General features: G+C 56.2%; 10 protein-coding genes across 10 annotated transcripts; 5 read left to right on the top strand and 5 right to left on the bottom strand.

The window, feature by feature from the left end:
* Positions 1-43: 43 nt before the first annotated feature.
* Positions 44-688, top strand: TRAVEDRAFT_53025 (uncharacterized protein; the record flags this gene model as incomplete). The annotated part of the gene is made up of 1 exon (XM_008045982.1): positions 44-688. The coding sequence occupies one exon, from the start codon at positions 44-46 to the stop codon at positions 686-688; it is 645 nt and encodes a 214-aa protein (XP_008044173.1).
* A 621-nt stretch (positions 689-1,309) lies between these two features.
* On the bottom strand, positions 1,310-2,659 carry TRAVEDRAFT_53026 (uncharacterized protein; the record flags this gene model as incomplete). Its single annotated transcript, XM_008045983.1, has 1 exon — positions 1,310-2,659. The coding sequence occupies one exon, from the start codon at positions 2,657-2,659 to the stop codon at positions 1,310-1,312; it is 1,350 nt and encodes a 449-aa protein (XP_008044174.1).
* Positions 2,660-4,414: 1,755 nt separating this feature from the next.
* Positions 4,415-7,417, bottom strand: TRAVEDRAFT_67148 (uncharacterized protein; the record flags this gene model as incomplete). The annotated part of the gene is made up of 6 exons (XM_008045984.1): positions 5,849-7,417; positions 5,458-5,677; positions 5,320-5,404; positions 5,058-5,189; positions 4,690-4,905; positions 4,415-4,446 (listed from the first exon to the last, which is right to left on the bottom strand). The coding sequence occupies exons 1-6, from the start codon at positions 7,408-7,410 to the stop codon at positions 4,415-4,417; spliced, it is 2,247 nt and encodes a 748-aa protein (XP_008044175.1). The 5' UTR covers positions 7,411-7,417.
* Positions 7,418-7,779: 362 nt separating this feature from the next.
* TRAVEDRAFT_155352 (uncharacterized protein) lies at positions 7,780-8,848 on the top strand. Its single transcript, XM_008045985.1, has 4 exons — positions 7,780-7,972; positions 8,051-8,191; positions 8,252-8,521; positions 8,572-8,848. The coding sequence occupies exons 1-4, from the start codon at positions 7,829-7,831 to the stop codon at positions 8,674-8,676; spliced, it is 660 nt and encodes a 219-aa protein (XP_008044176.1). The 5' UTR covers positions 7,780-7,828; the 3' UTR covers positions 8,677-8,848.
* A 12-nt stretch (positions 8,849-8,860) lies between these two features.
* TRAVEDRAFT_67150 (Txnl4a protein) lies at positions 8,861-9,844 on the bottom strand. Its single transcript, XM_008045986.1, has 6 exons — positions 9,564-9,844; positions 9,464-9,507; positions 9,364-9,411; positions 9,278-9,305; positions 9,146-9,215; positions 8,861-9,090 (listed from the first exon to the last, which is right to left on the bottom strand). Exons 1-6 carry the CDS (start codon positions 9,774-9,776, stop codon positions 9,065-9,067), a joined length of 429 nt encoding a protein of 142 aa, XP_008044177.1. The 5' UTR covers positions 9,777-9,844; the 3' UTR covers positions 8,861-9,064.
* Positions 9,845-9,995: 151 nt separating this feature from the next.
* TRAVEDRAFT_31785 (uncharacterized protein) lies at positions 9,996-11,000 on the top strand. Its single transcript, XM_008045834.1, has 7 exons — positions 9,996-10,171; positions 10,223-10,267; positions 10,386-10,411; positions 10,461-10,522; positions 10,572-10,619; positions 10,676-10,856; positions 10,915-11,000. The coding sequence occupies exons 1-7, from the start codon at positions 10,023-10,025 to the stop codon at positions 10,929-10,931; spliced, it is 528 nt and encodes a 175-aa protein (XP_008044025.1). The 5' UTR covers positions 9,996-10,022; the 3' UTR covers positions 10,932-11,000.
* A 192-nt stretch (positions 11,001-11,192) lies between these two features.
* Positions 11,193-16,496, top strand: TRAVEDRAFT_61043 (uncharacterized protein; the record flags this gene model as incomplete). The annotated part of the gene is made up of 10 exons (XM_008045987.1): positions 11,193-11,948; positions 12,003-13,197; positions 13,256-13,646; positions 13,704-14,353; positions 14,412-15,551; positions 15,601-15,881; positions 15,943-16,051; positions 16,102-16,163; positions 16,218-16,358; positions 16,426-16,496. Exons 1-10 carry the CDS (start codon positions 11,264-11,266, stop codon positions 16,494-16,496), a joined length of 4,725 nt encoding a protein of 1,574 aa, XP_008044178.1. The 5' UTR covers positions 11,193-11,263.
* Positions 16,497-19,237: 2,741 nt separating this feature from the next.
* On the bottom strand, positions 19,238-20,842 carry TRAVEDRAFT_74968 (uncharacterized protein; the record flags this gene model as incomplete). The annotated part of the gene is made up of 1 exon (XM_008045988.1): positions 19,238-20,842. One exon carries the CDS (start codon positions 20,840-20,842, stop codon positions 19,238-19,240), a length of 1,605 nt encoding a protein of 534 aa, XP_008044179.1.
* An 841-nt stretch (positions 20,843-21,683) lies between these two features.
* On the bottom strand, positions 21,684-23,324 carry TRAVEDRAFT_53034 (uncharacterized protein; the record flags this gene model as incomplete). Its single annotated transcript, XM_008045989.1, has 1 exon — positions 21,684-23,324. The coding sequence occupies one exon, from the start codon at positions 23,322-23,324 to the stop codon at positions 21,684-21,686; it is 1,641 nt and encodes a 546-aa protein (XP_008044180.1).
* Positions 23,325-24,327: 1,003 nt separating this feature from the next.
* Positions 24,328-26,221, top strand: TRAVEDRAFT_24074 (uncharacterized protein; the record flags this gene model as incomplete). Its single annotated transcript, XM_008045781.1, has 2 exons — positions 24,328-26,041; positions 26,169-26,221. The coding sequence occupies 2 exons, from the start codon at positions 24,328-24,330 to the stop codon at positions 26,219-26,221; spliced, it is 1,767 nt and encodes a 588-aa protein (XP_008043972.1).
* Positions 26,222-26,697: the final 476 nt, after the last annotated feature.

The raw sequence follows: 26,697 nt of genomic DNA on the forward strand, positions 1-26,697 counted from the left end.
AGGGAGGAGGACGAGTACTGGCACGTAGGAGGACCGGAAGGCGATGGCGGACTACATGGCACGTCCTCTCGGGCCGTATCCATTCTGCATTCCGAAGGGCGTGAAGAAACCTACGGCCGCATACCGCGCGACTCTGCGCCTGGAGACTGTGTCGAAGCTAAAGAACGAGTCATCGTCAAAAGCAGATGAGGCCACGCCAAAAGCAGGTGGGGCCCCAAGGAAGCCGGCACCGAAGCCAGAGCCGGAGCCAGAGGAGGACCCATCGAAGGTGATCGACATGTCGGACTTGGACGACATGGACGACATGGACGACATGGACGACATGGACGACGGGCCTCCGCGTATGGACCCCCGACTCATGAACGCCATCGCGTGGAAACTGGGCGAAGCCTACGACAGCTCCGCGGCCGCAGCCAACAACGCAGACGCGTCTCATGTCGACAACGCAGACGCGTCCCATGTCGACAACGCAGACACGTCCCATGTCGACAAGAAGCGGCGCCTGAGCGCCCCGGCCACACCGCAGAGCACGCCACCCGCTTCTCCCGCGCCCGCGCCCGGACCCGTTCGGATGTCGTCGCGCACCGCGAGTGCCTCGCGGCCGTCCGCCCCTTCTGCTTCGCCACGCCGTTTAAGGCGGGGCCGAGGTGGCCTGGGGCGCACGCAGACTTCCAGCACCATCGCGTAAGGCGCCGCTCGTACGTCGAAGGATCCGGACGCCCAGGAGGCCTCCGGCAGTGGCAGGACATCGGAGTATTGGAAGGCATGTATCGCTAGAGATTGCGCACGCACACTATCGCCCCATTTGTTTTCATATTGTTGCAGTGTAGGACCGGACTCATACGTACCGTTCAGCGTAGATTATTACATACTTACATACCGGGACTGTACATTCAATTGACTCACTATCACTCGGAAGCTGGCTGCGTATGTGCGGGGGCTCGTACTTGTGTCTGTCCTCGGACCGGCGACCTTCGCCAAGAGCTACGAGTACCTTGTGAGGCTCGAACACTATGACGAGTTGTTGTCTTTGGTCCCATCCGCGGAGTACCACGGGCATTAGATGATTCTCGACGGACACACAGCTGGAAGAGTATCGTTTTCCCCCAATGCGACAATACTTCTACTGGCGGCGGCGTAGTGATTACATACTATATTCCGATTCCAACTTCGTGCACACATTGTTTGACATGCTAAGGAGGATTCATAACGGAAGCGTAATGTATCTGTGTCCACAAGTCAGTCAACGAAAGTCATCATTGCAACGCAAACAAATCCATACCATCGGGTCATCGCGATCGACGGTACTCTACGCGCGACACTCAATGCCGGTACTAACGTACTCCACGCACGACACCAGCGCGCGCAGCCTCTCCCCGTACAACGTCTCGTTCTTCCGGTAATGATCGTGCGCGTCGTGGATAAGCCCCAGGTATACCCGCTCCAAGCGCAGGCCTTGCTCCGCGCGCACGCGCAGCGCGGCGAGCATTGAGTCAAACACGCAGTCGGCCGCCGGCATCTTTGGGTTCTTCGCGTCCGTCTCGATGACTGACAGTCGCGCGCAGCAGAGCGCGGCAGCCTGGGCAGCCTGAGGGGCACCCGTCTCCTCCGACGCGCGGCGCAGTCCACGAAACATCGTCGAAAGCCCGCCGGCCCCGCCAATGACGATGTGCTCCAGATGATGGAAGGTCTTAAAGACGCCCACCCAGTCAACTTCGGCGAGGTACTCGAGCCCGCCGTCGACGGCGAGCTTTGAGACGGGCGCGTCCGCGAAGAGCAGGGGCAGGGCGCGGAAGACGCGGGGGACGATCTTCCGGTCTTCGGTGTAGGAGGCGTATAGCTCAAGCGCGCGCCCATCCACGCCTGAAGCGTATAGGCCGTATGTGCGAATGAAGGCTCCAGGGCGGACTGTGACGGATGTGATGGTTTGAATAACGGGGACCGCGATCCATGGGTCGTCTGGAAGAAGGTCGACGAGCGCCGCAGCGTTTGTCTGCTCGGGTTCTACGGCACCCACGAGCTTGACGGCAATCTTCTTCCGAAGGCGCAAAAAGGATAGCAAGCATGCGACCGTCGACGAGGGTAGGCCGGAGAGCGTGAGCACACGCAGGTGGGGCATCGCTACCGCATGACGGCGGCTCGGTGGTGCCGCAGTGGCCGAAAAAAGGGGGAAAGAGCAGCGATTAGCTACGAGACTTTGCAGATGCGATGAGGCCTCGAGGACATCGAGAAATGCACCTAGAGATATAGACCAGCTGCATCCGGTGAGGGTTAAGTTGCGGAGCTGTGAGTAAAGGTCGTTGCCGCGAGAGATCACGAAGCCGGTAAGGGATAACCTGCGGAGATTGGGAAGAGATGTCGCATTGAGGTGTATCTCGCGATAACGAGGACCTACAACGATCGTCAATGACCGCAGAATAGGCATGGGCGTGCTTTTGAGGAAGTCGAGGAGCAGCAATTTCGCAGATGGGCTGAGGTCCTGGGCGTCGACCGAACGTAGGCTGCGAGAGTACTGAGGAAGTATGGACGTAAAAATGTCGCTTGATAGATGCGGGCTGCGTAAAGTGACATCCGCCGGGGCACCAGCACAGCGCGAGAGTGCCAGATCAAGCCACTCGTGTCCTCTGTACACGACGATGTTGCGCCAGAAGCGTGGCATGGTACAAATGATGTCTCGCCAGCTAGCACACACGGATAGGAGAATCGTAATGGATGGCTTATTGCTCGATGACGATTGATGTGGTTGAGTGAAGTAGGCGAGGAATATCTGGATGAGTATTTCCACTGGCAGGTGCTGTATGGGGAAAACTGTATCAAACTGTCGCGCTGAGCCCGGGAGTCTTAGCAGAGCGTCCACCTGGTTTCGTGAGCGCTCCGCTGGACTAGTTTGGCGGCCATGGCCCGTAGAGGATTGGTCGATGTACATCATGCCGCCGAGAGCCTGTGACACAATGCCTCTACATCAGTATTTTTTACAATTCTATCACAGTGGTGGAACCTCACATGTGATAGTTCTTGACTAAGGCAAGCACGAAGGAATGAGAGAGATAGTCTGAGAGAGAGGGAGAGGGAGGGCGAGTGAGAGAGAATCCAAATGGTGCAGAGTCCAGGCCGCGAAAGTCCGAGCGCGGTGCGGCCATTGCCGAACACCAAGAGCCCTTTTTTTAAGTCGCAGACGCTCAACGGTACTCTTGTTCCTCAGCGAACGCAACACGACACGCTCACAGCTCAACCAATTCGCCAGTCCTACATCCACATCCCGCATGACCTGTGGGTCGAGGTCTTCCGCATCTTATTCTTGCTCTGCGAGCTGCACTTCTTCGGAGCGGGTTATCCGGGACGGCTGCTGGCTGCCCACGCCGCGCACCCGGCAGAAGACAGCACATCCGCGTCGGCCCCGCGTCCTTTGCTTTTGCCAACTCTGACTACGTTCACCTTTAAGCATTTGTCGTGGCACCATGATCTGTTCGGGGCAATTGTGCGCACACTCAAGGGGCTGGCGATGGCAGGCACGTCGAGGCTGCGGGAGGTGCACGTCGAATTTCGCAGGAGGCAGAACAATTCTTATTTGAACAAGACGCCTCGTCTGAATCTTGCAACACTGAGAAAACACTGTGAGGTGGTTGTGTATATATAGGAGCCCAGCGAGCAGCAGAGTAACATTTTCATATAACAAACAAGTTCGAAGCGTGCGCTGACACGACAATCCTTCAGTCGACTTCGCATTCGATCTCAGTCTCTGATGATTTCTAACGAGGCATGCGACATTCCGGCAACATTGACGCTTTCATAGACACTATGGACTTGCGCCTGCAGGATCCCACCACAGGTGAGTCACCAAAACAAATGGTGACATAATGCATGTTTGTCTTCGCAACACAAAGGAAATAGATTCGGATTATAAGAAGCATCACTCGTCAATCCTTCCAGCCCATTACCGTCCATCCTGTGTCGGTATGCCGCCACCCATGCGCGTGTATAAACTCCCCAACACTGACATTGTGCCTTTGATCAGATACACCACCGTTTCTATCGAGGAACTACGTATACGTATCAGAAGTGCAATCTCGAGGCAACGCATCTCATGTCGGACGCTTACCGTGACCCCCCTATGCGCACTCTGCCCACACCTTTTGACCGGATACCCAACGAAATAATGATGGAAATCTTCAAGGTCTTTTGCGGCTCGCTGGACCCGGAATACGACTCCGGATCCTTAGCCGCCCTTCCCATTTGTGCCGTCTCTCGACGCTGGCGCAAGGTAGCCCTTGCTGTACCTCTACTCTGGTCATACGTTAGCATTTAAACACAGGCCGACATCGAGTGGATGAAGTTCGCGAAGATACGCTCGCGAGACCACCCCATCACCCTTTGGGTCGAGATTCCCGACGAGAACGCGTGCGCCGCGATGCTCCTAGAACTGGAGGACTCCCGCACGCTCATACGCTATCTAAACATCAACCTGGCCACGGATGACGACACGGCTTGGGAGGCCGGACCAAGGCTCGCGGAAATGACCATGAAGTTCCTCAACGCCGGAATGCCCGCTCTTGTGGCTCTTGCCGTCGGCATACCCGACTGGCCAGACTCAGAATTCCCCGACCCCTTGCTGGAGCTGGACGCCCATCAGTTCCCGCAGCTTCGCGTGCTCAGAAGTGTCCGCTTCCAGTTGGCGTGGGTGCCGGAGACATTCGTAGGACTGCGCGAGCTCGACGTTGGAGACATTCGCGGTGCCGAGCATCGTCCTCTGTCCGAGTTTCTGGACGTCCTTGAGGCCGCGCAGCAGCTCGAGGACCTGTCGCTGAATCACGCAATGCCCTTCCGCGAACACCCGGAGCTGGCTGAGCAAAGAAAGCTCGGCCGATCCGTCGCGATGCTCAACTTGCGCAAGCTCGCCATTAGGGACTACGACGAGGTGATTTTAGTCCTTCTGCAGCACGTACGCCTCCCCGCTGGGGTGCGTGCGGACTTCGAAGTAGACGAGTCCGAATGGCAATGGGACTACCAACCCACCGGTGTGCTGCCACTGTTCATTCCGGACGACCCCACCAACGTACCCTTCCTCGAGACTACGACATCTGCGTATTTCGACTTGATCTGGTGTTGTCGCTTCGCCCGTATGGAATGTGCTACTGCGGACACAGGACGCTTAGCCATCAAGATGAATTTCTGTAATGACGAAGATCCGCCTTTCATGCGTTCGCAGTGCTTACTAGAGGCTTTCGCGACACTCTTCCGCCGGGCGCGCCTTCAACGGCTCTCCATCAGGTGCAACCTCACCCGCATCCCGCAAGATACGTGGACCGAGGTATTCCGCACCTTCCCGGCGCTCTGTGAGCTGCATCTTTCCGGAGACGGTTGTCCAGGATCGCTGCTGGCCGCTCTCGCCGTGCAACCGGCAGATCTAGAGGGTAGCGCGTCGGAGCCGCTTCCACTTCCGAAGCTTCCAAAACTCACTGTTTTTACCCTGGAGAGATTGCCGTGGGACGCTGATTTCGTCCCGAACGTCATGCTCACTCTTGAGGGACGGGCGGTGGCAGGCGCGTCAAGAATGCGGGAGGTGCGCTTCGAGCTGCGTGGAAGACAGAAGGACTCGTCTCTGAACACGATGCTTCGTCTCGATCTTGCGAGGCTGAGGAAGTCTTGTGATGTGGTCGTATTAACGGATGTGGAGTAACTTAACATACGCAATTGATAAATGAGAGCGAGCTATACGGTGTTGGAAGAGCTGGGAAAGATCGCTGCCATCCACGGTGTGCCCGACAGCACTACGGGATCCTGGATCAGGTTGACTTTCGCTGACAAGGTAGAAGGGTACGCACGCGAAGAAAATGACGAATCCCCTCACAACATGGACGCTGTATACGATATATCCACATGCTTCACGAGAGCTTTCAGTCCCTCGCCATATATCGCCATCTCGTCCTGGTACGCGCGCTCTTCGCGGCCGTCTTCCCCATCAACGTGCCAGCGCAAAGACTCCAGATTGGGCAGGGAGACGGATGCGCGCCAGGACAGATACGACAGCAGGAGCTCTAACAATCCTTCCTGGAACGAGTCTTCTAGGTGGAGGACGGAGAGCTTGGGACACAGCGGATGCACGGGCTCTTCGCCGACCAGGGCCAGGTCGGCAGACGAAGAATAGTCGCTGAGCCCACGCAAGAGCGGCGCTGAATGTGAGCCGAAGATGGCCGTGCGCACGTCGAGAACGCGAAGCTCGGGGAATGCGAAGAGCAGGCTGCTCCAGACCTCGGGGCTTGTGTCCGCTCCGAGATGCGCGACGTTGACGGTCAGCTCCGTCAGGGGCTGTCCCGCGAAGAGGTGGGAGAACTCCGTGATCCCTCGAGCAAAATCGGCATCCCACGCGACGCCGTCTGAGCCGCCGTACGTAGAGAGCTTGATTATGAGCTTGGCCGTCTCCGATAGTAAGTGGATCTGGAAGCCGAGTTCGTCGTATTGGATGCGACCACGGGTGCCCCATAATGGTATTTGGATAGCATGGCGGCCCGCCGAGTCCTGGGGGACGAGGGATGTGAAGAGCCTGTCACAGGTCGGTGTAGTAGCGCTTAGGTATCCGGTGACATGTAGGGACGTGCACGCAGGGAGTTGGACGAAAGTTAAGAACCACGCTGTTGCCGGCGGTTCGTCGTCGAGAACTAGTTTGCGCAGTCGAGGGAGGATGATACAACGTCGGAAGTCGTCGGAGGATGGGTCGCTGACTGCCGATGATATGAACCCGTCGAGAAGCTGCAGTTCTTGCAAGTCCTTGCAGCTCTCCAATACGTCTAGGAAGCGGCGGCCTGAGAGCGGTAAGTCCTTGACGGTACAGTATTGGAGGACTAGTCGCTGCAGTCTGGAGATTGTGGCGGGGGTCCACGCAATGGCAGTACGAGGTAGACAAAGAACACGAAGAGCCGGGTGGTGCTGGTTCGACAGAGGGAAAACAGCATAACCGCGCCGTGTTCGGGAGTTGAGATATGGATGAGGCATCGCAAGTTCGTACAAGTTTGCCATTGGAGTACGAAGGAGTCGCAGGAACCACGGCAGATCTATGAGCTGCGGAGTGTAGAGGCCAGGGATGATCAACCTGCGAATGCGATGGGCGTGAGGAAGGACCAGCGGTACAGCGTTCCGCGCGGCGCCCAGGCCAGGGTGGAAGATGAGTGTGAGGGCAGCTTCCTGGGAGCGCAGCAGCGCGAGCTCTAGCCACCGTGTCTGCTCGCCTATGTCGATCTCTGTCCATAGACTGGGAGTAGCGAGCATGAGTTCGCGCCAAAAGCGACAAACAAGCATGAGCGGCGCCCAGGAGTTCCCGTATCCAAGTGTAGCGGGGTCGTAACACGGTGACCGCAGGTGCGTCAGGTCCCTTCTGCTGTTCAAAAAGGCATATTGAGCAAATATTTCGAGCATGAGTTCGCTTGGAAGGTGGTGAATGGTATGTGTAACTGTGTTGGTCAGCTTTGGGAGCAGCGGCAGGTTAGTAATGTTAAGCAGGGTATGTGCAGATAGGCATGCCTTATCATGGTCTGTCCACATTTCGACTTATGCAAACCGCGTCTTCCTCGTTCCTCGTTCAGCGAGAGCTGCACAGCGCTGTGCTGGTGGTGGTGGTGGTACGAAGGCAAGCTGAGGTTGCACCCAAATGAGCGGCGCTTCCTGCTTGAGGGGAGCTCACGTGGTCGCGCGCTCGGGCGCGCGGGGGAGCGCGATTGCCGGTTCCACGCATGCTCAGGTCGTCTCCCACCGTTCACACTGCGTCTTGCGCGACAACCACCACCACGACGGTCTACTACCACTCTCGCCGGACCCATTTTTGAGCTGCAGAACTATGGCCGACCCCGTCGCAGAGAAATCAGGCTTCCTGTGCATGTACATGTCGAACCACCCCGACACGCTCGTCTCCTACGTGCGACACTGGGGCAAGGTCACCGAACACGTTGTCAGCGCAAAGATGACTGGGATCGATACTAAGGTAAGTCTACATGGACGTGGCAGGGTCGCGCGGAGACGCGGCGGCGTAGAGCTGGATCGCTGAATCACGCGAATGTAGGGCATGAACTTGTCGTACCAGACGAAGGGCGGCGCGACGAAGGAAGTCCGCGTCGTGTTTGACCCCCCGCTCGCGGGCTACGAGGAGGTCAAGCCTCGCCTCATGGGCATGAAGGCGGACGCCGAGGAGGAACTCGGCATGGTGAGTGAAATTCGCTCTCATCACGCATAATCCTGCTGAGAGCCTCCGTGCGCCGCGCAGGTTCCCGCCCCGCAGATTACGTCCTTCCGCTTCAGCCGGAATATGGCGTACATGGCGGCCATGGTGGCTGCGCTCATCTATACGACCTTCGCGCCCGCCCCGGGCTCGCCGAACTACTCGCCGCTTTACGCCCCCGCGCACATCCTCCTCGCGAACCTGCCGTCGTGGGTGTTGACCTTCAGCTGGACGATCCTTGTCGTCACCCATAGTCTGGAGTCTTTGTACACTCTGGCGTTGTGCAGGAAACACCGTACTGGATTCGTTCTCGGAGTGAGTCTTGGGTTGCAATGCAAGGATGCAGTCCGACTGACGTCTCTCAGGCGCAATACATTCTCACCACGCTGGCTGTCGGCTTTCCCGCATGGGTGGAAATGCGCCGCCAGATACAGGAGGCACGGATCGAGAGCATCATGAAAGGGCAGTAACCTTGATTGAGGCCCTGTTATTATGTTCGTCAGGTCACTTTGTACTTATAGGATGTTGTTCCACTGGGCGGACTGCTGAGAAGGGAATTCGGTGTACGCCTGCGAGATGCACTTCGTTTGCTTGTGTGCACAGATAACGTCTACGCGTCTTACACAGTCAACACTGCTGGGCCATTTGAACGGAGGCTGCTGGAGAGACCACTGCTGAGATCGCAAGGGACGCGAATGAAGAGATGGCTCAAAAGCTTGCGCGCGACCATGTATCTTGAAAACCGCAAGTTAGAGTGTTTGCGAGGTTGTCATCATGCACGTAGTGAGTTTATACAGGAGGTATAGCGAGTCTAGAAGTACAGATAGCAGAGGCACATACACATGATCGGGCATCCATCTAGTAGCGGTAACGGGTCGAGTAATCTGAAGAGCGGACAGTCAGCATTCGTCTGCGAATAAAAACTTGACACAAGCGCACCCTTGGGAGAAACGACGAGACCGCGGCCCTTGGCTGCACCGCGGTACACAGTTTCGATGATATCAATAAGCTGCAAAGATTCAATCCAATCAGCTAAGGGTTTCTAATGATAGCAGTAGGGTGTTGCATTACCTCCTGCTTGTTATCCATTGCCCAGTTACTGAGGGGCGCGAAAAAGGTAAGTACTGTGCCGGACAAACAAGCCCTCCGCGACGTACATTTTGTTGTTGTTACCAGTTCCCAAATCAATCATGATATGTTTATTCCTAGTATGCGGGAAGTAAGCACCCGCGTGCCAAACACAACGGTCGCACTTACCGGTAGAAGAACATGACCGTGCACGGATCGTACAACTCGTACATCTGCTTCCTGCATTAACATCCGGCCATGCATGCCCTGGACCGTGTACTTTGCGCACCTTGTTGAAGTCCGGCACCTCCGTGATGTCGACGAGGTAGATCACAGCAAAGTTCTGCACCTTCTCCGCGACGCCGTAGAGCGTCTCGTCCATTGTCATGCACTGCGAGTCCCAGTCATGGCCGAAGCGGAGCACAACCACGCGGTCCTCCTCAGACTTGATCGCCTCGTCAACGTGCCAGCCAGAGGGAAGATGCGGCAGGAAGTAGGACATGACAGACTAGCAAAACGCGGAGTGAGCGGGAGCAAGTGGTACGTAGGGTGGGTCGCACAGAGTCCAATGTGGCGGAAGGGAGAGGCGCAGATTCAGCGGCATCAATACATCAAAGGGGTATTTGTGTGTGTTTGGTTAACTCTGCTCGACGTTTCTGGCGCGTTCGGCATCGTCGAGCGCGACGAACACGAACTCGACGACTTTCTGCAGCAGCCTGCTACCCCATCTAAGAACTTGTCTTGTGTCATGTCGAGCAACACCACAACGCGCCCCATCGTCTTCATGGATGTCAACATTGGCGAGACGCCCGCAGGCCGCCTGAAGATGGAGCTGTTCAGCGACATCGTGCCGAAGACCGCTGAGAACTTCCGGCAACTATGCACAGGAGAGTACAGGTATGTCTAGGAGTGCAAGGGCCTGCTAATGGAGGCTGAACTTGCGTGAAGAGTGAACTCGCGTCCTCAAGGGTACAAGGCTGCTACCTTCCATCGGTGAGTACATTGAGCTCCTGCCGCCGGCCGTTTAGCCCATGCTTTCTGATCAGTAACTGGATATAGAGTGTAAGTCGTATACGTCACCCTAGCCGTTTGCGCTGCCTCACAAATTGAGCAGCGTCCCAAACTTCATGGTTCAAGGTGAGTTCTGGCGCATTTCCTTGTCAGACGCGGTGCTCAAGTTGTACAGGCGGTGACTTCATCAAGGGAGACGGAACAGGCTCTTTCTCGATATACGGAGACAAATTCCCCGTAAGCCTGTTGCTCCGGTGAGTAGGTATGGCGCTCATTTCGCCTGTAGGACGAGAACTTCAAAGAGAAGCACACCGGCCCAGGCCTTCTATCAATGGTGAGCGGTTTTCCCCATGCATGTCTTACAACAAAATCCTTACCATACTCTCTTAGGCCAACTCAGGTCCTAATACGAACGGCTGCCAGTTCTTCATCACCACAGCGAAGTGCGACTTCCTGGACGGGAAACACGTTGTGTTCGGGAGGGTGATAGACGGCATGCTCACGCTGCGGAAGATTGAGAACGTGCCTACGGGCCCGAACAATAGGCCCAAGCTTGCAGTGAAGATAGTAGGTCAGTACCTTCCCAACCAACTCGCTGCTACCACGGCGCTCATGCTCACGACTCACAGAATGCGGCGAGATGTAAAAAGTATATGTTTTGTAACAATATCACGGTGTATTACGTACTGCTGCCAGATGCCAGTCTCTTCTTGACGCGAATGACCCGACATAAACTCCCGAGATGCAACTGCAAAACTAGTGCTGAGCTTTGAAATATGTCAGACTTGTGTCAGACATATGTTTTCGGAGAATTGCCTGATCGGTCCGGTCCGATGCGGACTCCTCGGTAGGTATGACGCGCGCGGTTTGCAATTGGGCACACAACTCTTCCGCCAACCACGCCGTGCGATGACCTCGTGTTCTCATCATCTCTAACGACATCGAACACGACAATCTCATGCACGCGTACAACACGACATGTCGTCTACGGAGAAACCACTCCCTAATATACCCTCTGGCTCGCGCGGTGCAAGGCGCATTACGCCCAACCTCACCTTAACTATCGACGCTCGCGCGCACCTACACCGGTTCGTTGCGCGTGCTCTTGACGAAGAACTCGACGTTCGCGACAGGGATACATGGGCGGAGCGCATAGAGGCGTCACTCGAGGAACTCGGAGCAAGCATCTCGCGCGGAGGATGGCTCGCAGGACTTAAACGAGCCAGGTATGTGCGCAAGCAACTCCGCGACGAAGAGGAGCGGCAGCGGGCGGAAGAACGCGCGAAGAAGGAGAAAGAGGAAGACGAGAGGACGAGGAACCGGACCACGAAGGGCCGCAGCAGGATGCGCGAGGTCGTCCTGGACGATAGCCACGCCGAGGATGCGCCTACCGAGGAGGAGTGCAATGCCGCGCTCGACCAGCTCCGGGAACTTGCATTCAAGCCGTCCATACCAACACCAAAGCCGACAATGAAGCACCTGCTCCTCGTGGCTACGGGGCTCAACTCTCAAGTGGACGAGCCGGCGGAGGACATGGGATTCAGGTTAGTGCGTCCCGCGGTTGGCTGCTCATTTAGAGCAGGGGACTTCGCCTGGCCGAGAGTTGCTGCGCCAGTCAACGAGGCGGACGCTGCAATATTGTTCGGCTTACAAGAGTGGGACGGTATGTACCCTGTTGGCTGCCCGTAAGCATAATTCTAGACCTTCACCTTCACAGCTCGTCTCGTGGCTGGCGAAGATCCTCTGCAGGTCGTCGGGGGCACATTCCGACTCAAGGGTCTGTCGTCTCTGCCTCAGTATGTTGCTCTGTGCCGCGTTCTCCGTCTGTCCGTCTTCACGTACCTCGCGCTGCTTCTCGAACAAGACCTGCTTGCCAATTCGCATGTCGCGCTTCACTATCCCAAGCCTGCCATTCCATCCCTTCCGTCATTTCCTACTACAGTCGAGCGCTCTTCCAGTACGCCAAACGTCAAGGACAAATTGAAGCGCGAGTCGACTCCGGGGCTCTGGTCTTTTCTGACGAAGAAGACCGAGGACTTCATTCAGCGAGCTAGCAATGTCGCCCCGGTTGCTGTACGGCGCGGTTCTCTTGAGCTTCCTCTGACTTCCAAATTCTCTCGACATACGTCTCTTCCACAACGACCTGACGGCGGGTTTCTACCGCGAAGACTGTCCTTGCTCTCCACTGTTTCCTCTCGGCTGTCTCAGGAGGCCTCCGGCGAGGCCAATCAGATGCCATACACAACCGGTGCACGACGTATCGACTCGTGGAAGGACCTCCTATCGACCACCCCGGGCGTCGTCTTTCTGCCGCCGCGATTCTTACTGGATATCGCAGAGCAGGAACGGAAGGACCCCAGTCGGCGCTTAGCCGGAGACGAGAAGGCCGCGCTATCTAGTCTTCTCGGGTGGCACGGCAAGGAATCGCTCGTGCGAGGCATTGTGGGTATGGCGGGCTTCGTTCGTCACCAGGGACTCTTGGTGCTATACTCGGAGCATGTACCTGGCACGAGCTCCCTCGTATCCCCACCTCCGACACCAGATCAGTCTACCGGCGCGTCGTCCGCGGAGGCTCACTTCCCTTTGCGCATCGCGTGCGGCGGACATCGTCGGAAATGGCTCCACTACCGGTACTATGAGCGTGGTCGGCAATGGGATGACACTCTTGGAGAAGCTATCATGCGGTGGTGTACGACCGCTGAAGATCCTTGCATACACCCCGATTGCCACTTCCAGCGCGCAGAGCACGACTTGCGATGGATCCACAACGGCGTCCGGCTCCTTGCAACAGTATCGCTTCCAACTTCAGGAGAACCTTCCTCCGCAGTCGCCGACGACGACATACACATGTGGCACAGCTGTGCGATATGTGGAAAGGAGTCGACGAAAGAGGTGATGCATGACGGTACACAGTGCGTATATCTTTTATCATGCTGAGGCTTCAGCTGACGGGCATGGGCATATCCGCAGCCTGACATCGTTCGCGAAGTACCTCGAGCTGTTGATCTACTCGCCCGCTATTCACGCCCTGCAGCCACCACTTTGCGAGCATACGGCCCTTCCTGGCAAGCCTTGGAGTCCGGCGGACCTCCCTGTTCCCCGCGCTCGCTTCAATATCCTGCGACGGTTCTCGCACAAAGGGCGGATAGTGACGCTTACGCTCACCGAGGTGAAGGATATATTCGAGGTCAAAGTCCCCAGGTTGCAGATTCTGCGACGCAAGGGCGCCGACAAGAAGCCAGCTAAAGGGTCGCCAGAGGGCCTCGGCCCACCATCCGCTCTCCCTTCTGAAGAACGGCGTGCGCTGCGACGCGAGATACTGCGGTGGTGGCAGGGCTTGTCAGAACATATGGACCAGCTTGTACGTCCACAGCACAAGGGAGGGCTGACAATGCGCTGATACTCAGCGTCGACGCAGGAGGACAAGTTCATTACAGATAACCCGAGTTCCTTTCACAAGACCTTGCCTCGATTGCCCTCTGACGATGAAAGCTTTGATGACGAAGGCTCGCTTCCGACACCTACTGGACATGGTCAACCCTTCCCACCTCCCAGCACTCCTTTGACTCCTACCCCGAAGGTGCCGGCAGCAGGTGCCGCACCCACTGGATATCCATTCCTTCCGATATCTATTCCAATACCAAGGGCCTTCTCTGGCTCTGAGAAAGGTTCCACCTCCACGTCTCCTCTTACCACTCCTCCGGACGAGCGTACGCCCAGCGTCCTCAGTACCGCTACCGAAGATGTCGACTCCTTGCAGCTGCTCTCGGGGCTCCGCTACAAGTTCCAGCGTACGGAACAAGAGCTCTACGCGGAACTTTCTCAGACTCCGGAGAAGAACCTAAATGACGCACGACGTTCATTCTTCACCGCTGCCCGCGGCGCTACCCGTCGGCTCGCGGCATGGGAGAAGAAGCACTCTTCGCATCTCCCCGCTGGCACGGACCTGAGCGATGCCCCGATCAGCCCAGAGCCAGAGTGGTGGAAGAGTGGATGCCATGCTGTCCCGGGAGGAAACGTGATCGTGAGGGAAGACGATTGGGGAAGTATCATTGCGTTTACTCTGAGGTGCGTCGAGGCATCGTCCTAGGCGCAAGTGGCTGTAGCTGATTGAGCGCAAATGCAGCACGGTCGACTACCAGCGCGAGCTGTCGAACATGAACAGTGGACGCATCATCACCCCAGCACCTCCGACGACCCCCTCGATCACCCGACCGTCGCTCTTCCGCGCGGGCGAGTCACTGAAGCGGCTGGTCTCCTCCGGCACAGTGCCTCAACCAGACCCGGACCACGATGACGCCGGTTGGCATGAGGTGGAAACGTACTCCGCGGTGATCAGTCGCAAAGAGCACCCGCGCGAGCCCGTCTCCCTCATCTCAATCCGGGACGTACTCCGGCAGAAGGCGTCAGTGGATGCGGGCACCTCCTCGTCAATGTTATCTCCTGCAGGTTCCGGTAGCTCGAAGTCAAGCGGCATCGAGACGCCTCGATCGGTCCGTGCAAAGCCCGCTGTAGAGGTTTCTCCTCTGGCGGCAGGCGGCCGGGTCAGTGGTATGCCAGAAGCCGTCGAGGCGGCTGGCAAGATATTGCATGAGCTTGAGGCCGTCTCGAAGCCGGCCAACACCTCACAGTCGTCCTTGTCGGAGACAAATAGCTGGCATTCGTCTTCGAGATTTGTCGAGACGAATATCCGGCGCGGGAAGGCATCGTCGATCGTTTCCGACAGCGATGGGTCAACCGTTGGCCTAGACAGCGTCGGTAGCGTCACCACTCCTCCACCCCGACCGCCGCCGAAGGACGGTGACGGAGCCGGCAAGAACGTCTTGCCACCAGACCCCGTGCTCGATTCAGAACCGCCCGCCACACCCAGCAAGCCCGGTTCGAGCACATTCACTTCCGCATTCACGAACTCGCTCACCTCCGCCATGCGCTACGTCATGAAGCCCGGGGAGCCGCAGCGCCCACCAACCGGGACGCCTCACCATGGGCTACTGACGACCGAGCACTCTCCCATCGACGACCGGCCGCACATCAAGTACGACTGGACGATCGGCAAGCGTCTGCGCTTCAGCTGTACGGCGTATTACGCGAAGCAGTTTGATGTCCTGCGGAAGCGGTGTGGGGTCGAGGACGTGTTCCTGAAGAGCCTCGCGCGAAGCGAGAACTGGGCGGCTGAGGGCGGGAAGAGCAAGTCGAACTTCTGGAAGACGTCGGACAATCGATTCATCATCAAGACACTCGTGAATGCGTGGAACGTCGCTGACTTGTAAGACCTTGCATTAAATTTGGAGGCGACGTTGCTAACGTGCGCCTAGGCAAGTACTGATCGAGCTCGGGCCTTCGTACTTCAAATACATGGAGGCAACTGCAAGCAAGCCTACAGTGCTGGCGAAGCTGCTTGGGTTTTACACGGTCGAGATCAAGAACCTGGAGAGCGGCACGACGCAGGCCAAAGCGGACCTACTTGTCATGGAGAATCTGTTCTACACCCAGAAGATTGCCAAGATGTTCGACCTGAAGGGCATTCAGGGTCGCAAGGTCAAGGCGAGCAGTGGCGCAGGCTCGAAGACCTTGTTTGACGGAGAGTGGATCGAGGGTAAGTATATATTTTACATCAAACGTGTTCTGGGGCTCATCTCTTTAACCATGTATCGCAGGACAACAGAGGGCGCTGACGTTAGTGCGACCGCACTCAAAGGTGATCTTACAGGAGGCCGTACTAGCTGACTGCGAGTTCCTTGCGAAGAGTAACATCATGGACTACTCGTGAGTGCCGCCACGCTGCGGGCCAAACTTGTCTCATCGGTCTCTCGTAGTCTTCTGCTCGGCGTCGATGAGGAGAACAAACAAATGGTCTGTGGTCTCGTTGACACCATTGGTAAGTCATTTGTCTTCGACGATTTATTGTATGGCTGTCTCATGCGTCATACAGGCAGCTACACCTTCGCGAAGACCCTCGAATACAAGGCTAAGCAAGGCTTGAACTCGGGCAAAGAAGTGACCGTTGTTCCCCCTCACGAGTACCAGGACCGCTTCGTGAGCGCCATGGACGACTACTTCCTCGCTTGCCCCGGTAAGTATTGTTTCTGTCTCGTTATATGCGGCTCGTCTTAATCCAATCCTAAACCCTCCTTCTGCAGACAAGTGGTCGCGGCCGCTGGATAACAGTTTCGTCCCGAGCGACTACAGAGATCTCCCCAGCGTTCTGTAGAAGTCTGAGGGCGCCTTTGGCCTAGCACATGGATCATTTTGCATCAGTACTGTCGAGCTCCATCACCGCATACTTGTAAGTTTACGGACGTTTATCTTGCTGTTGTAGCACTACTGCACGGACTCTGGCCGGATTCCCCACGCACGTCGCATCCAATATACAGCATTGGGCCATGTTGCATTCGCTTTGTCAATTTGCACCGACCGGCGGGTTATACGGAATGCCCAATTCCTTCCTGGATATCTGCCACACTCCCTGCACTTTGTCCGATACTGGGCTCATCCGGGCCCAAAGTGACGAGTTCCAAAAACGGACAGATGCATTGGCGCTTCTTCGCATCGCACCCGGGCCTTGGACATCAACCACCATCTTCTCCTTCCCTCCAGCGTAACACCTCCAGTCCTTTTCGAATCCGCAAACATATTGGGTTACGCGTAACTGCCTCTGATAATTAGGGGCGTAACTTACGAGCAAACGCGCAGTTCAAACTTAACACAGACTTGGAAGGCAACCCCTCTCGTTCCTTACCTCTATATGTTAGCCTTCTCGTGGTGAGTCGTCCACTTGTAGTATCGGTACGGTGACATCTTACATCTATGAAGTGATATAATCCAAAACGGCACCCCGAATCCATCCCCGTTCATCCCTATGTTGGACAGACAGCATCTTGACGCTTGGCTGGATGGCCTTCCGGATCCTAGTACGGCATACGCTCTCGATCACGATCCTTTGGACTTCGGCCAGAGCGACTTTGTAGACAGCCTCCCGAAGCTTAATCGCCCAGGGCATTGGATTGCAATCGCCCCTGTGAACAAGTTGCCGAACGAGATCATCGTCGAAATCCTCACCCTCGCGAACCCGGACCCTCCCTCAGACACGGCTCTTCCCCCAGTCCGGACCAAGGAGCCGTCGGTTATCGGTCCTTCAAGCTGGCTCCCGCTGATGCTCGTCTGTCACCACTGGCATGCGGTCATATACTCCAACCCGTGTTTTTGGCGCGCAGTCAATGCCCATCGTAACCTCCATCATTTCTGGTTTGCGCTCTTGCAGACCAGGAAAGCCACCTTCGACATCGCTATCCACCACCACAAAGTCGTGCGTTATGTTGTCCCTGTTCTAGCTGGCATGACCCGACGTCTCCGGCGGCTCCTTTTACCCCGTCTGAAGTGCGCATACCTCCGTCTCGCTCTCGTCCTCCTGGAAGGCCCGTTCCCTGCGCTTCAAGAGCTCATGGTCCTCCGTGACTTCCTTTCCCCTGTGGCTTGTCGCTCCACTCCCTGGATCGAGCTCCCGAAGAAGCGCTTCCCCGTCCTGTCCACGCTCCGGCTCTCTGGGGTCGGGATCTCTTGGAACCTGAGTCTGGTGTCGAGGCTGCGCCGACTGGAACTCTCCGACTGCGCTCATGGCGGGCCTAAGGTTTCCCTCAATGGCTTCTTGGACATTCTAGAGGCTTGTCAAGACCTGGAAGAGCTCCGCTTGCATAACTTTCTGTCTACGGCTTGCAGTGACCGCTCTCCAACCGCTCTTCGCACTGTGCACCTCCCTAAGCTAAAGGACTTTGGGTTTCGCGATGACGTGCCGCTCGTGCCGCTGCTGCTCAACGTCCTTCGTTTCCCACCTAAGGCTCGGCTACACGTAGGGTCGCAGCTGGAGATTCTCGACGAAGACGAACTCAACAATCCGGACACGGCAAAGTTCGATTTCGTTCGCCTTCTTCCGAAGGACCACCATGCTCTTCTCCCAGTCATGCACTTCCCGCAGAGCGCGAGAGTGGAAGTTAACGATGGCGTCATGCGGCTTGTCTATACCCTCGACGACGCTTATGTCATCCTGGACTTCAACGTCGAACTGGCAGGCTGGACGAACTGGGCGCCTCTACTGCCTTGCGCGGTGAGAGGATTCCTGAACATCTTCACGGAAGGCAAGCCGCGACGATTGGAGATCGTCGGTGCTACTCGTCATTTCACGAGGCAGTGGCACCACGACCTCTTGGACGGAAACCTGATGATCGACAGCCTCCGGATTGAAGGTTGTCGCGAAGAGGACGACGATGGCGAGCTCCGACACGTCTTCCATGGACTCACGGATGTCATCGACGTATCTTCTGAAGTGGACATCTTCGTCTTCTGCCCTCACCTCAAGTCACTCTCGCTGTCTCGACTAGGGTGGGCACGGGACTCGATGGAGATGATCCGACACTCCCTGCGGCTCCGGCAACGGTACGGTTCAGTGCTAGAGGAGCTCTCTCTTGAACTGTTCTTTCCCGGCGTGGACTCGGACGAAGCTTTCCAGGCCTTCAAGGCGCCGCTCTACGCGGAGCTATGCGAGCTTGTCCCTGGCGGTATTGTTACGATGACGAGAGTGGTTTAGTGAGACTGCATTCGCCCATGGTCCGACTACAATCTACCTGCAGAATGGAGGGACACGCCAGATAGTCTTAGGTGAGAGTCCCGTACACACTCTCCGTTGCATAGATACTGACACGTCGTGCAGATACATATAGCTCATTATGATCATGACCTTCGGCCTTTAATTGTGTATCGTTGGTGCTCTTTTATGTTCTGTCATGTTGTGGATATTATGCCACGTTACACGCTACTTTCAGGCCGACAATCTGACTTCTCGTTGCAGTAGAATGTCTCAGGCCGTTGACACCAGACTCAGGCTTAGAGGTTTATAGTAATACTTTTTCCCAGAACAGGATCGTCACACGTAGTTAGGCACTGATTCGACCGAGTAAATTACTTCGCGTCCTTGTAGACAACCACATCACAGTGTTTTCTCAGCGCGGCAAGATTGCCACGAAGTATCTTATTCAGATACGAGTTCTGCTGCCTCCCACGAAGTTCGACGTGCACCTGCCGCATCCTCGACACGCCTGCCTCCGCCCGCCCCTCGAAAGTGCGCACGATTGCGCCAAAGAGATCGCGGTGCCACGGAAAGCGCGTGAGGGTGAACGTCTCCAGGTTTGGCAAATTGGGAGGAGAGGGAAGTGCCTCGGACGCGCTCCCCGCTGCACAGCGGGTGGCGCTGAAAGCGGCCAGCAGCCGACCTGGGAAGCCCTTTCCGGAGAATTGCAGCTCGCTGATAGAGGGAAAGGTACGGAAGACCTCGACCCATAGGTCGTATGGGATGTGGATGAAGTCGCATGTGATGGAGAGCCGTTGCAGGGGCGCCCGGCGGAAGAGGGCCCTGAAGTCCTCCAAGATGCACTGCGAGCGCATGAAAGGCGGCTCTTCGTAAGCGAAGAATGCGAATGTTATGTCAAGGCGTCCAGCGTCCGCATTGTCGCAAGAGAGATATGCATAGTCCTTGCCATAGCCGTCCACGGGGAAAGAAATAGATGCGGAGGTCGTGGTTCCGAGGAAATGCACGTTGGCGGGGTCGTCCGGAATGGACATTGGCAACAACCCAGAGAGTTTGTCATCCCACGTCCCCGTCACGTACACCTCGAAGTCCACATCGATCCCGATAGGCAGACGTACGCACTGCAGAAGGGCATAGATAAACTCGTCGTCGTCGTGGATGTCGAGCCTGCGTAGGTTTGAGATCGCGATGGGCCTGTCGAGTTTATCCAGCGCAGGGACTGCCGCGTGATTGTGGAAGGGCATTCCGTCCTCCATAGACACGTCCTCGAGCTGCTGAGCAATCGCGAGAACGTCCAGGAACTCGGATGTCGGAAGACTGCGGTCGCCGCGACAGTTTCCCATGCAGAGTTTACGCAGCCTAGCAAATATATCGGGCATCCATGACAGCTGGAGGCGATAGACTTTGAGCTCGCGAAGACGCGGGACCTGGGAGGCGTCCAGCATGAGCAAGGCTTCCGGGGGTTCCAGCTCTGGCCAGTCGGGTATGCTGACGGCGAGAGTGACCAGGGCAGGCATTCCGGCGTTGAGAAAGCCCATAGTCAGCTCCGCAAGTTCTATACCATCTTCCCAAGCACCATCTTCATCATCGGCCAAACTGATACTCAGGTTGCATATCAGCCCACGGCAATCCTCGAGCGCTCGGAGCACCGCGGCCAACGTATCTTCGTCGGGAATCTCGACCGAAAGGGTGATGGGGTGATGTCGCGAGCGCGTCCTTGCGAACTTCATCCACTCGATATCGGCCGGAGTTTTGACGTGAATGTATGACCAGAGCTGGGGAACAGCAAGGGCGACCTCGCGCCAGCGTCGAGACACGGAACAAAGGGGAAGGGCTGCTAGAGATCCGGGTTTACTGTACCAAGGACTTCCCAGCCTCAGATCCCAGAAGTCCTTGAATATTTCCATCAAAATCTCGTTCGGCAGACGGTCGAATGGGGTACCGGTGCGGGTAGGTAGAAGAGGGGAAGTGCCCGACATAGCCTGAACAGCACCCTGAATGACACGTGTTCTCCGCTGTTCCCGAATTGCGGTATATGTAGATCTGATACAAACGATATCATGTCAGCGACGAGAAGTTTCTGGGTGCATGAGTAGCGTACCTATACAGGGTGGGGCGTTCTGCAACTGAAAGGATACGAGTCCCATACAGCGCAGATTCTTATAGTCAAGGTTCACTTCTTTGTGATGCGAAAATAATCCTGAATGGCGTACAATGCGACAAACCACCAGTTTGATTTGTATCTCAGTTGGCCCAGAAAGTGGTGCTTGTCGACGCAAGCCCGCAGTACTTTGCGCAGGTCTTGAAAGAGGGCAAACTTGTGAAAGTGATCTGTCAATAGCCTTTCTGGATTATGATGCTGGGCGCGCGGGGGGTCGTGTCCGCGAGGACGCGAGCGGGAGAGCGCGAGAAAGGCAAAACGGAGGGACTAGGTTGGGGTTGCTGGCACACGTACTGCAGGACATCCAGGACAGGCGAGGACTCGTCACTCGTGGTGCGGGAGGAGTTTCAAGTTCCGAAAGCAGTATTTAAGCGCCGAGTCACAAAGTTAGTAACACTGCTCCAAGTCCTTTGCGCCGCTCGCTCATCCTCAACCCTCTCAGTTAGCACAGTACTGGTACACCAAAATAAACTCGCCGACACTTATTCAGTTGGTAAGATGTTTTGCCAGCGGTGATCGCTTGTTGCGTCCGACTTACTCTTGGTGGGTCGCTCGTACATGATATGTGTCGGCTTAGGGCATTTCCGAACTACTATCATATTGCTATTCTGTGTGAAATACACTCATGCCAGTGGCAGATTTGTTGCATACATACAAAGCTACTCCGCGTCCTTATACACAACTACATCACAGTGTTCTCTCAGCGCGGCAAGATCGCTACGAAGTATACTGTTCAAATGCGAGTCCTCCTCTCTCCCGCAAAGTTCCACGCGTACCTCCCGCATCCTCGAGCCGCCTGATGTCGCCCGCCCCTCGAAAGTGCGCACGATCGCCCCGAATAGATCACGATGCCACGGGAAATCCTTGAGGGTGAACGTCATCAGATCCGGCAAAAGCAAAGGATGCGAGGCCTGCGCGGACGCGGTCCCCCCTGTCGGGCGGGCGGTGAGGGCAGCCAGCAACTGCCCCGGGTAACCTTCTCCAGAGAAGTGCAGCTCGCAGAGCGAGGGGAAGGTGCGGAACACCTCGACCCACAGGTCGTGCGAGATACGGCCGAGGTTGCATGTGACGAAGAGCTCTCGCAGGGGCGCGCGGCGGAAGAGGACCCTAAAGTCCTCGAGGATGCACTGGGCGCGTACGAAAGGTGGCTCTTCGTAGGCGAAGAAGCGGAGCGTGATGTGGAAGCGTCCCTTGTCCGCACTGTCGCAATAGACGTATGCATATTCCTCACTCGCGCCTGGAGGGACGTCAATATCTGCGGAGGTTGTGGTCTCCAGGAAATGCACGTTGGCGGGGTCGTCCGGAATAGACATTGGCAGCAGGCCCGAGGTTTTGTTCTCTGATAGCGACTCCCGGGTCCACTGCATGGGCACGTATACCTCTAAATCCGCATCGATCCCGATAGGCAGGCGTACGCCCTGCAGAAGGGCCAAGACGAACCAGGCCTCGTCATGGATGTCGAGCTTGCGCAGGTTTGGGATTGTGATGGGCTCGTCGGGTCTATCCTGCGCGATCACCTCTGCGTAATCGTCGAAGGGCATTCCGTCCTCCATAGACACGTCCTCGAGCTGCTGGGCAATCGCGAGAACATCCAGGAACTCGGAAGGCTGGAGAACTTGGTCGCCCCGAACGGTTCCCATGGACAGCCTGCGCAGCCTAGCGAGTACATCGGGCATCCATGACAGCTGGAGGTTGCAGACTTCGAGCTCGCGAAGACGGGGGACTTGAGAGGCGTCCAGCGTGAGCAAGGCTACCGGGGACTCCAGCTCTGGCCAGTCGGGTATGCTGACGGCGAGAACTACCAAGGCAGGCATTCCGGCGTTGAGAAAGTCCATGGTCAAATCCGCAAGCTTTACACCATCGTCCATAGCATCTTCCCAAGCACCGTCATCATCGGACAGGCTGATACTCAGGTCGCATATCAGCCCACGACAATCCTCGAGCGCTGGGAGCACCGCGGCGAAATCGTACTCGTTGGCAATCTCGACCGAAAGGGTGATTGGGTGATGTCGCGAGCGCGTCCTTGCGAACTTCATCCACTCGACATCGGCCGGTGTTTGGACTTGAATGTATGACCAGAGCCAGGGAACAGCAAGAGCGACCTCGCGCCAGCGTCGAGACACGGAACAAAGGGGAAGGGCTGCTAGAGATCCGGGATTGTCGTGCCAAAGATAACATTCCAGCCTCAGATCCCAGAAGGCCTTGAAGATTTCCATTAAAATCTCATTTGGCAGACGGTCAAAGGGAGAGGGCGGAGTGCGGGTAGGCGGATAACGCGGTGGAGAGTGAGCGCCTGACATGGCGTTGGCGGCCTGCAAAGTGTGCTCCCGATCCATTCTTCTGCGGTATAGCGACGACGTAATATCTGATGAACGATATCATGTCAGCGATGAGAGACTTGGGGGTGCATGAGTGGCGGTACCCAAATAGATGGAGCGTTCTGAAGGTGAAGCACCTACGAGTAAAGCGCAACGGCTCTTATAGTCAGATCTCTTTCCTTTGTGACCCCAAAACGGACTTCGGCGTGTTCCTTGCTTTGTTGTGAATCGTGGCGGGCCGTTCCGGTCGCCAGCCCTTTTTGAGTCTGCTATGTTCGACAGTGTCAACGCTGCCACTGGAACGTTATGTAGCTCCCTCGCTACAAGAAAGAAATCAAACCCAAAACTATTTGCAAGCGTGGGTTCTATGATGTGTTCGAACAAAGATGAAGCGTTCGGCGTGGCCTGGACGATCACCCGCATTCGCTCTTTTGATCTGGTTAATCCCAAGTTGAAACGAGATCCTGCCGGCCGTAAGTATTAGTTAACAGTAGATCTACGAGCCCATGGATGCGAGGCTCGAAATGAGTAAGATAGTCCCTACCGCACTGGGAACTGTTGTTATTCCTCGACGAAATGATGTGGGAGGAAGCGTAGGGATGTCGGAATCTGCCGAGTACCGAAAGCGGCAGCGCATGAGTGAGAGCGGCGCTTCTTCACATTCAGCGCAACTTGAACCACAACCACCAGCTCCTCCCTCCTTCGCGTTACCCTCTCTTCAGGCCTTAGGTCAGGCCCTATCTCCGAAATAACCTCAAAGTTGAACAGGTGTGTAAATATGTCTTCACCAAGCTAAGCCGTACGAGATGCCAGCAAGGATGCAGTCTAAACTTCGTCGGTTATTCCACGTTGTCCACCGTCCAGTCCTTCCTGCGCTTCTTCGAGTAAGCATGGATTACTCGAATATCGACTGAGAATGCTTACCCTGACGCTGTTGCAGCCACAACTCTCTGAACCGGCCACTGGGTAGCGCTTTCCGGCCGATATGATAGACAAGAAGCTTCTCTATGGCCCTCTCTATGGTCTTCCCGACCCTGGTGTCACTAGCTCGTTGGATCAAGACATCCTCGTCACGAGTCGTGGGGACATCGCTACTCGTATTCTATCGATGCGTCCCAGATACTTCGCGCTCCAGGCTCTCTGGAATGCGACTGCGCCCATCAACAAGCTGCCTAACGAGATTCTCCTTGAGATCATATCGCTCGCAAACCCGAGACGGCAGCCTGCCTCTGAGCCTGGCCTTCCCCCTGTCCAGACACCGAATCCATATCCCATTGGCGCTCCATGTTGGCTTCCGCTTATGCTTGTTTGTCGCCACTGGTACGCGATCATCCTGTCCAACGCACGTCTCTGGCGCGCGATCGACATCTACCGCAACCCGAACCACTTCATTTTCGCTCTCAAGCACTCGGGAAAAACGACATTTGATCTCGCTATCCACTATCCGAGAGCTACCCGCTTCATAGTCCCTGCGCTCGCGCCAATAGCGAGCCGTCTCAGCAAACTTCTTCTACCGCGCCTTTGTTGTGGACTCCTTCGCCCTGTCTTCCTTCTACTGCTTGAATCTTGGCCGAGGCTCGAGGGGCTTACTGTACTTCGTGAACCTTGCAACCCTCAGACGTGTTCTTCCATCCCGCCGATGTTGGAGTTTCCGCTGGAGCGCTTCCCGATGCTTTCAACCTTGCGACTGTCTGCGATGGCTATCTCTTGGGACGTTGGTCTGGTTTCAAGGATGCGTCGACTAGAGCTATCCCATTGCTCTCACGCAGGTCCTCAGATCTCCTTCGACGCCTTCCTGGACGTATGCGAAGCATGTCCAGATCTGGAAGAACTGCGCCTGCACAACTTCTTGTCGACCGCCTGCAGTGATCGTTCTCGGGCGCCTCGACGTACTGTTGCTCTCCCCAAGTTGAAGGACTTCGGCTTCCGCGATGAACCCTCTCTCGTATCTCAGCTGCTCAGCGACCTCCATCTCCCGTACGATGCTCGTATCCACATAGGCTCCGAGCTGGATATCCGCGACCAGGACGACCTTGATCCGGGCGAAGACAGGTCACGATTCGATCTAACACGACTGCTACCGAAGGACCGGTCGCGTCTTCCTATGTCGCGCATTCTACGACGTGCGAAAGTGGAAGTCGTCGCTGGTCTGATGCGAATCGTTGGGATGGACGAAGAGACGTACTTCGTGCTGGACTTCGACACAGACTTCAAGGACTGGATGGACTGGCCGATGCTGCTACCCGATGCTGTGGAGGGACTCGTCAAGGTCTTCGGAAACTGCGATATAGGCGAGCTCGAGATCGTCGGTGGAACAAGCTACTTCCAGCTTTCGGACCACGTCGACTTCCTGATGCAGTTCACTAATCTCGAAGTCCTCCGGATCGAAGGTACCGAACTTGGCTACTTCGAAGGCGGCCACGAATTGCGGGAACTCTTCGACGCGCTCGCCGACGTAATGGTGATCTCCGAAGGGAAGCTGCTCTGCCCACGGCTCAGGTCGCTCTCCCTCGTCGGGGTGGGATGGGTCGGAGACTCGCTGGACTCTATCGGGCGCTCCCTCAAATTTCGCGCGGAACACGGTTCAGTCCTGGAGGAGCTTCATCTCGAGCTGAGCTACGAAGGGCTTGGCCTGGAGGACGACTTCGAGACTTTCAAGGCGCCGTTCTATGCGGAGTTGTGCGCGTTGATTCCCGGAGGTTCGGTCACGATGACGAGAGCGGCCCGTTGAAACGCATGTACCTCATCCTGTCATCTGTTGCGTTTCGTCGTCCGCTCTTCGTTGTGTTTTGTTTTTGTTTCGCCTGTTTAGCATTGTGTTGACAGCCTGTGTGTTTATCTACGGCGATACCTCCGTCATCAATCCAAGACTGGTCTGAATGAACACTGGCAGTGCGTACGCTCAAGCTGACTTCCATCTACGACGCATATCTGCAGAGGTTCGATTTATGCAACACGAGACTATATCGCGCGCCCATGTATCAAGAAGTAACCGGAGACGTACTGCGTAGTAAAGATCTCGCGACGGATGCACCGTTGCCGTGGCGAATGTGGCGAGGTGTGGCTTAGGTGCGGAGTTCAGCCGCCCGCTGGCTATTTTGCCTGTCGTTGCTATTGCGAAGCCACCTGAACACCCCAGTTCCACTGCGATATTCGAGAACTCCACATATCTTCCTCCTTGACTAGATTGAGAGCGAGAGGATCGCCGTTTGAGGCTCGCTGAGATGAAAGAGACAGGCACGGCCGTTACCGGAGAAGAGGCGTTGGCGCTTATGCACGAAAATGCACTACAGAGATTCTTTCATCCTCTCCTCGCGACTACCACCTAGGGAGAACAGTATGTCTCTTTGTTTAT

Source organism: Trametes versicolor, assembly GCF_000271585.1.
Source record: "Trametes versicolor FP-101664 SS1 unplaced genomic scaffold TRAVEscaffold_13, whole genome shotgun sequence".
Taxonomy (NCBI): Eukaryota; Fungi; Basidiomycota; class Agaricomycetes; order Polyporales; family Polyporaceae; genus Trametes; species Trametes versicolor.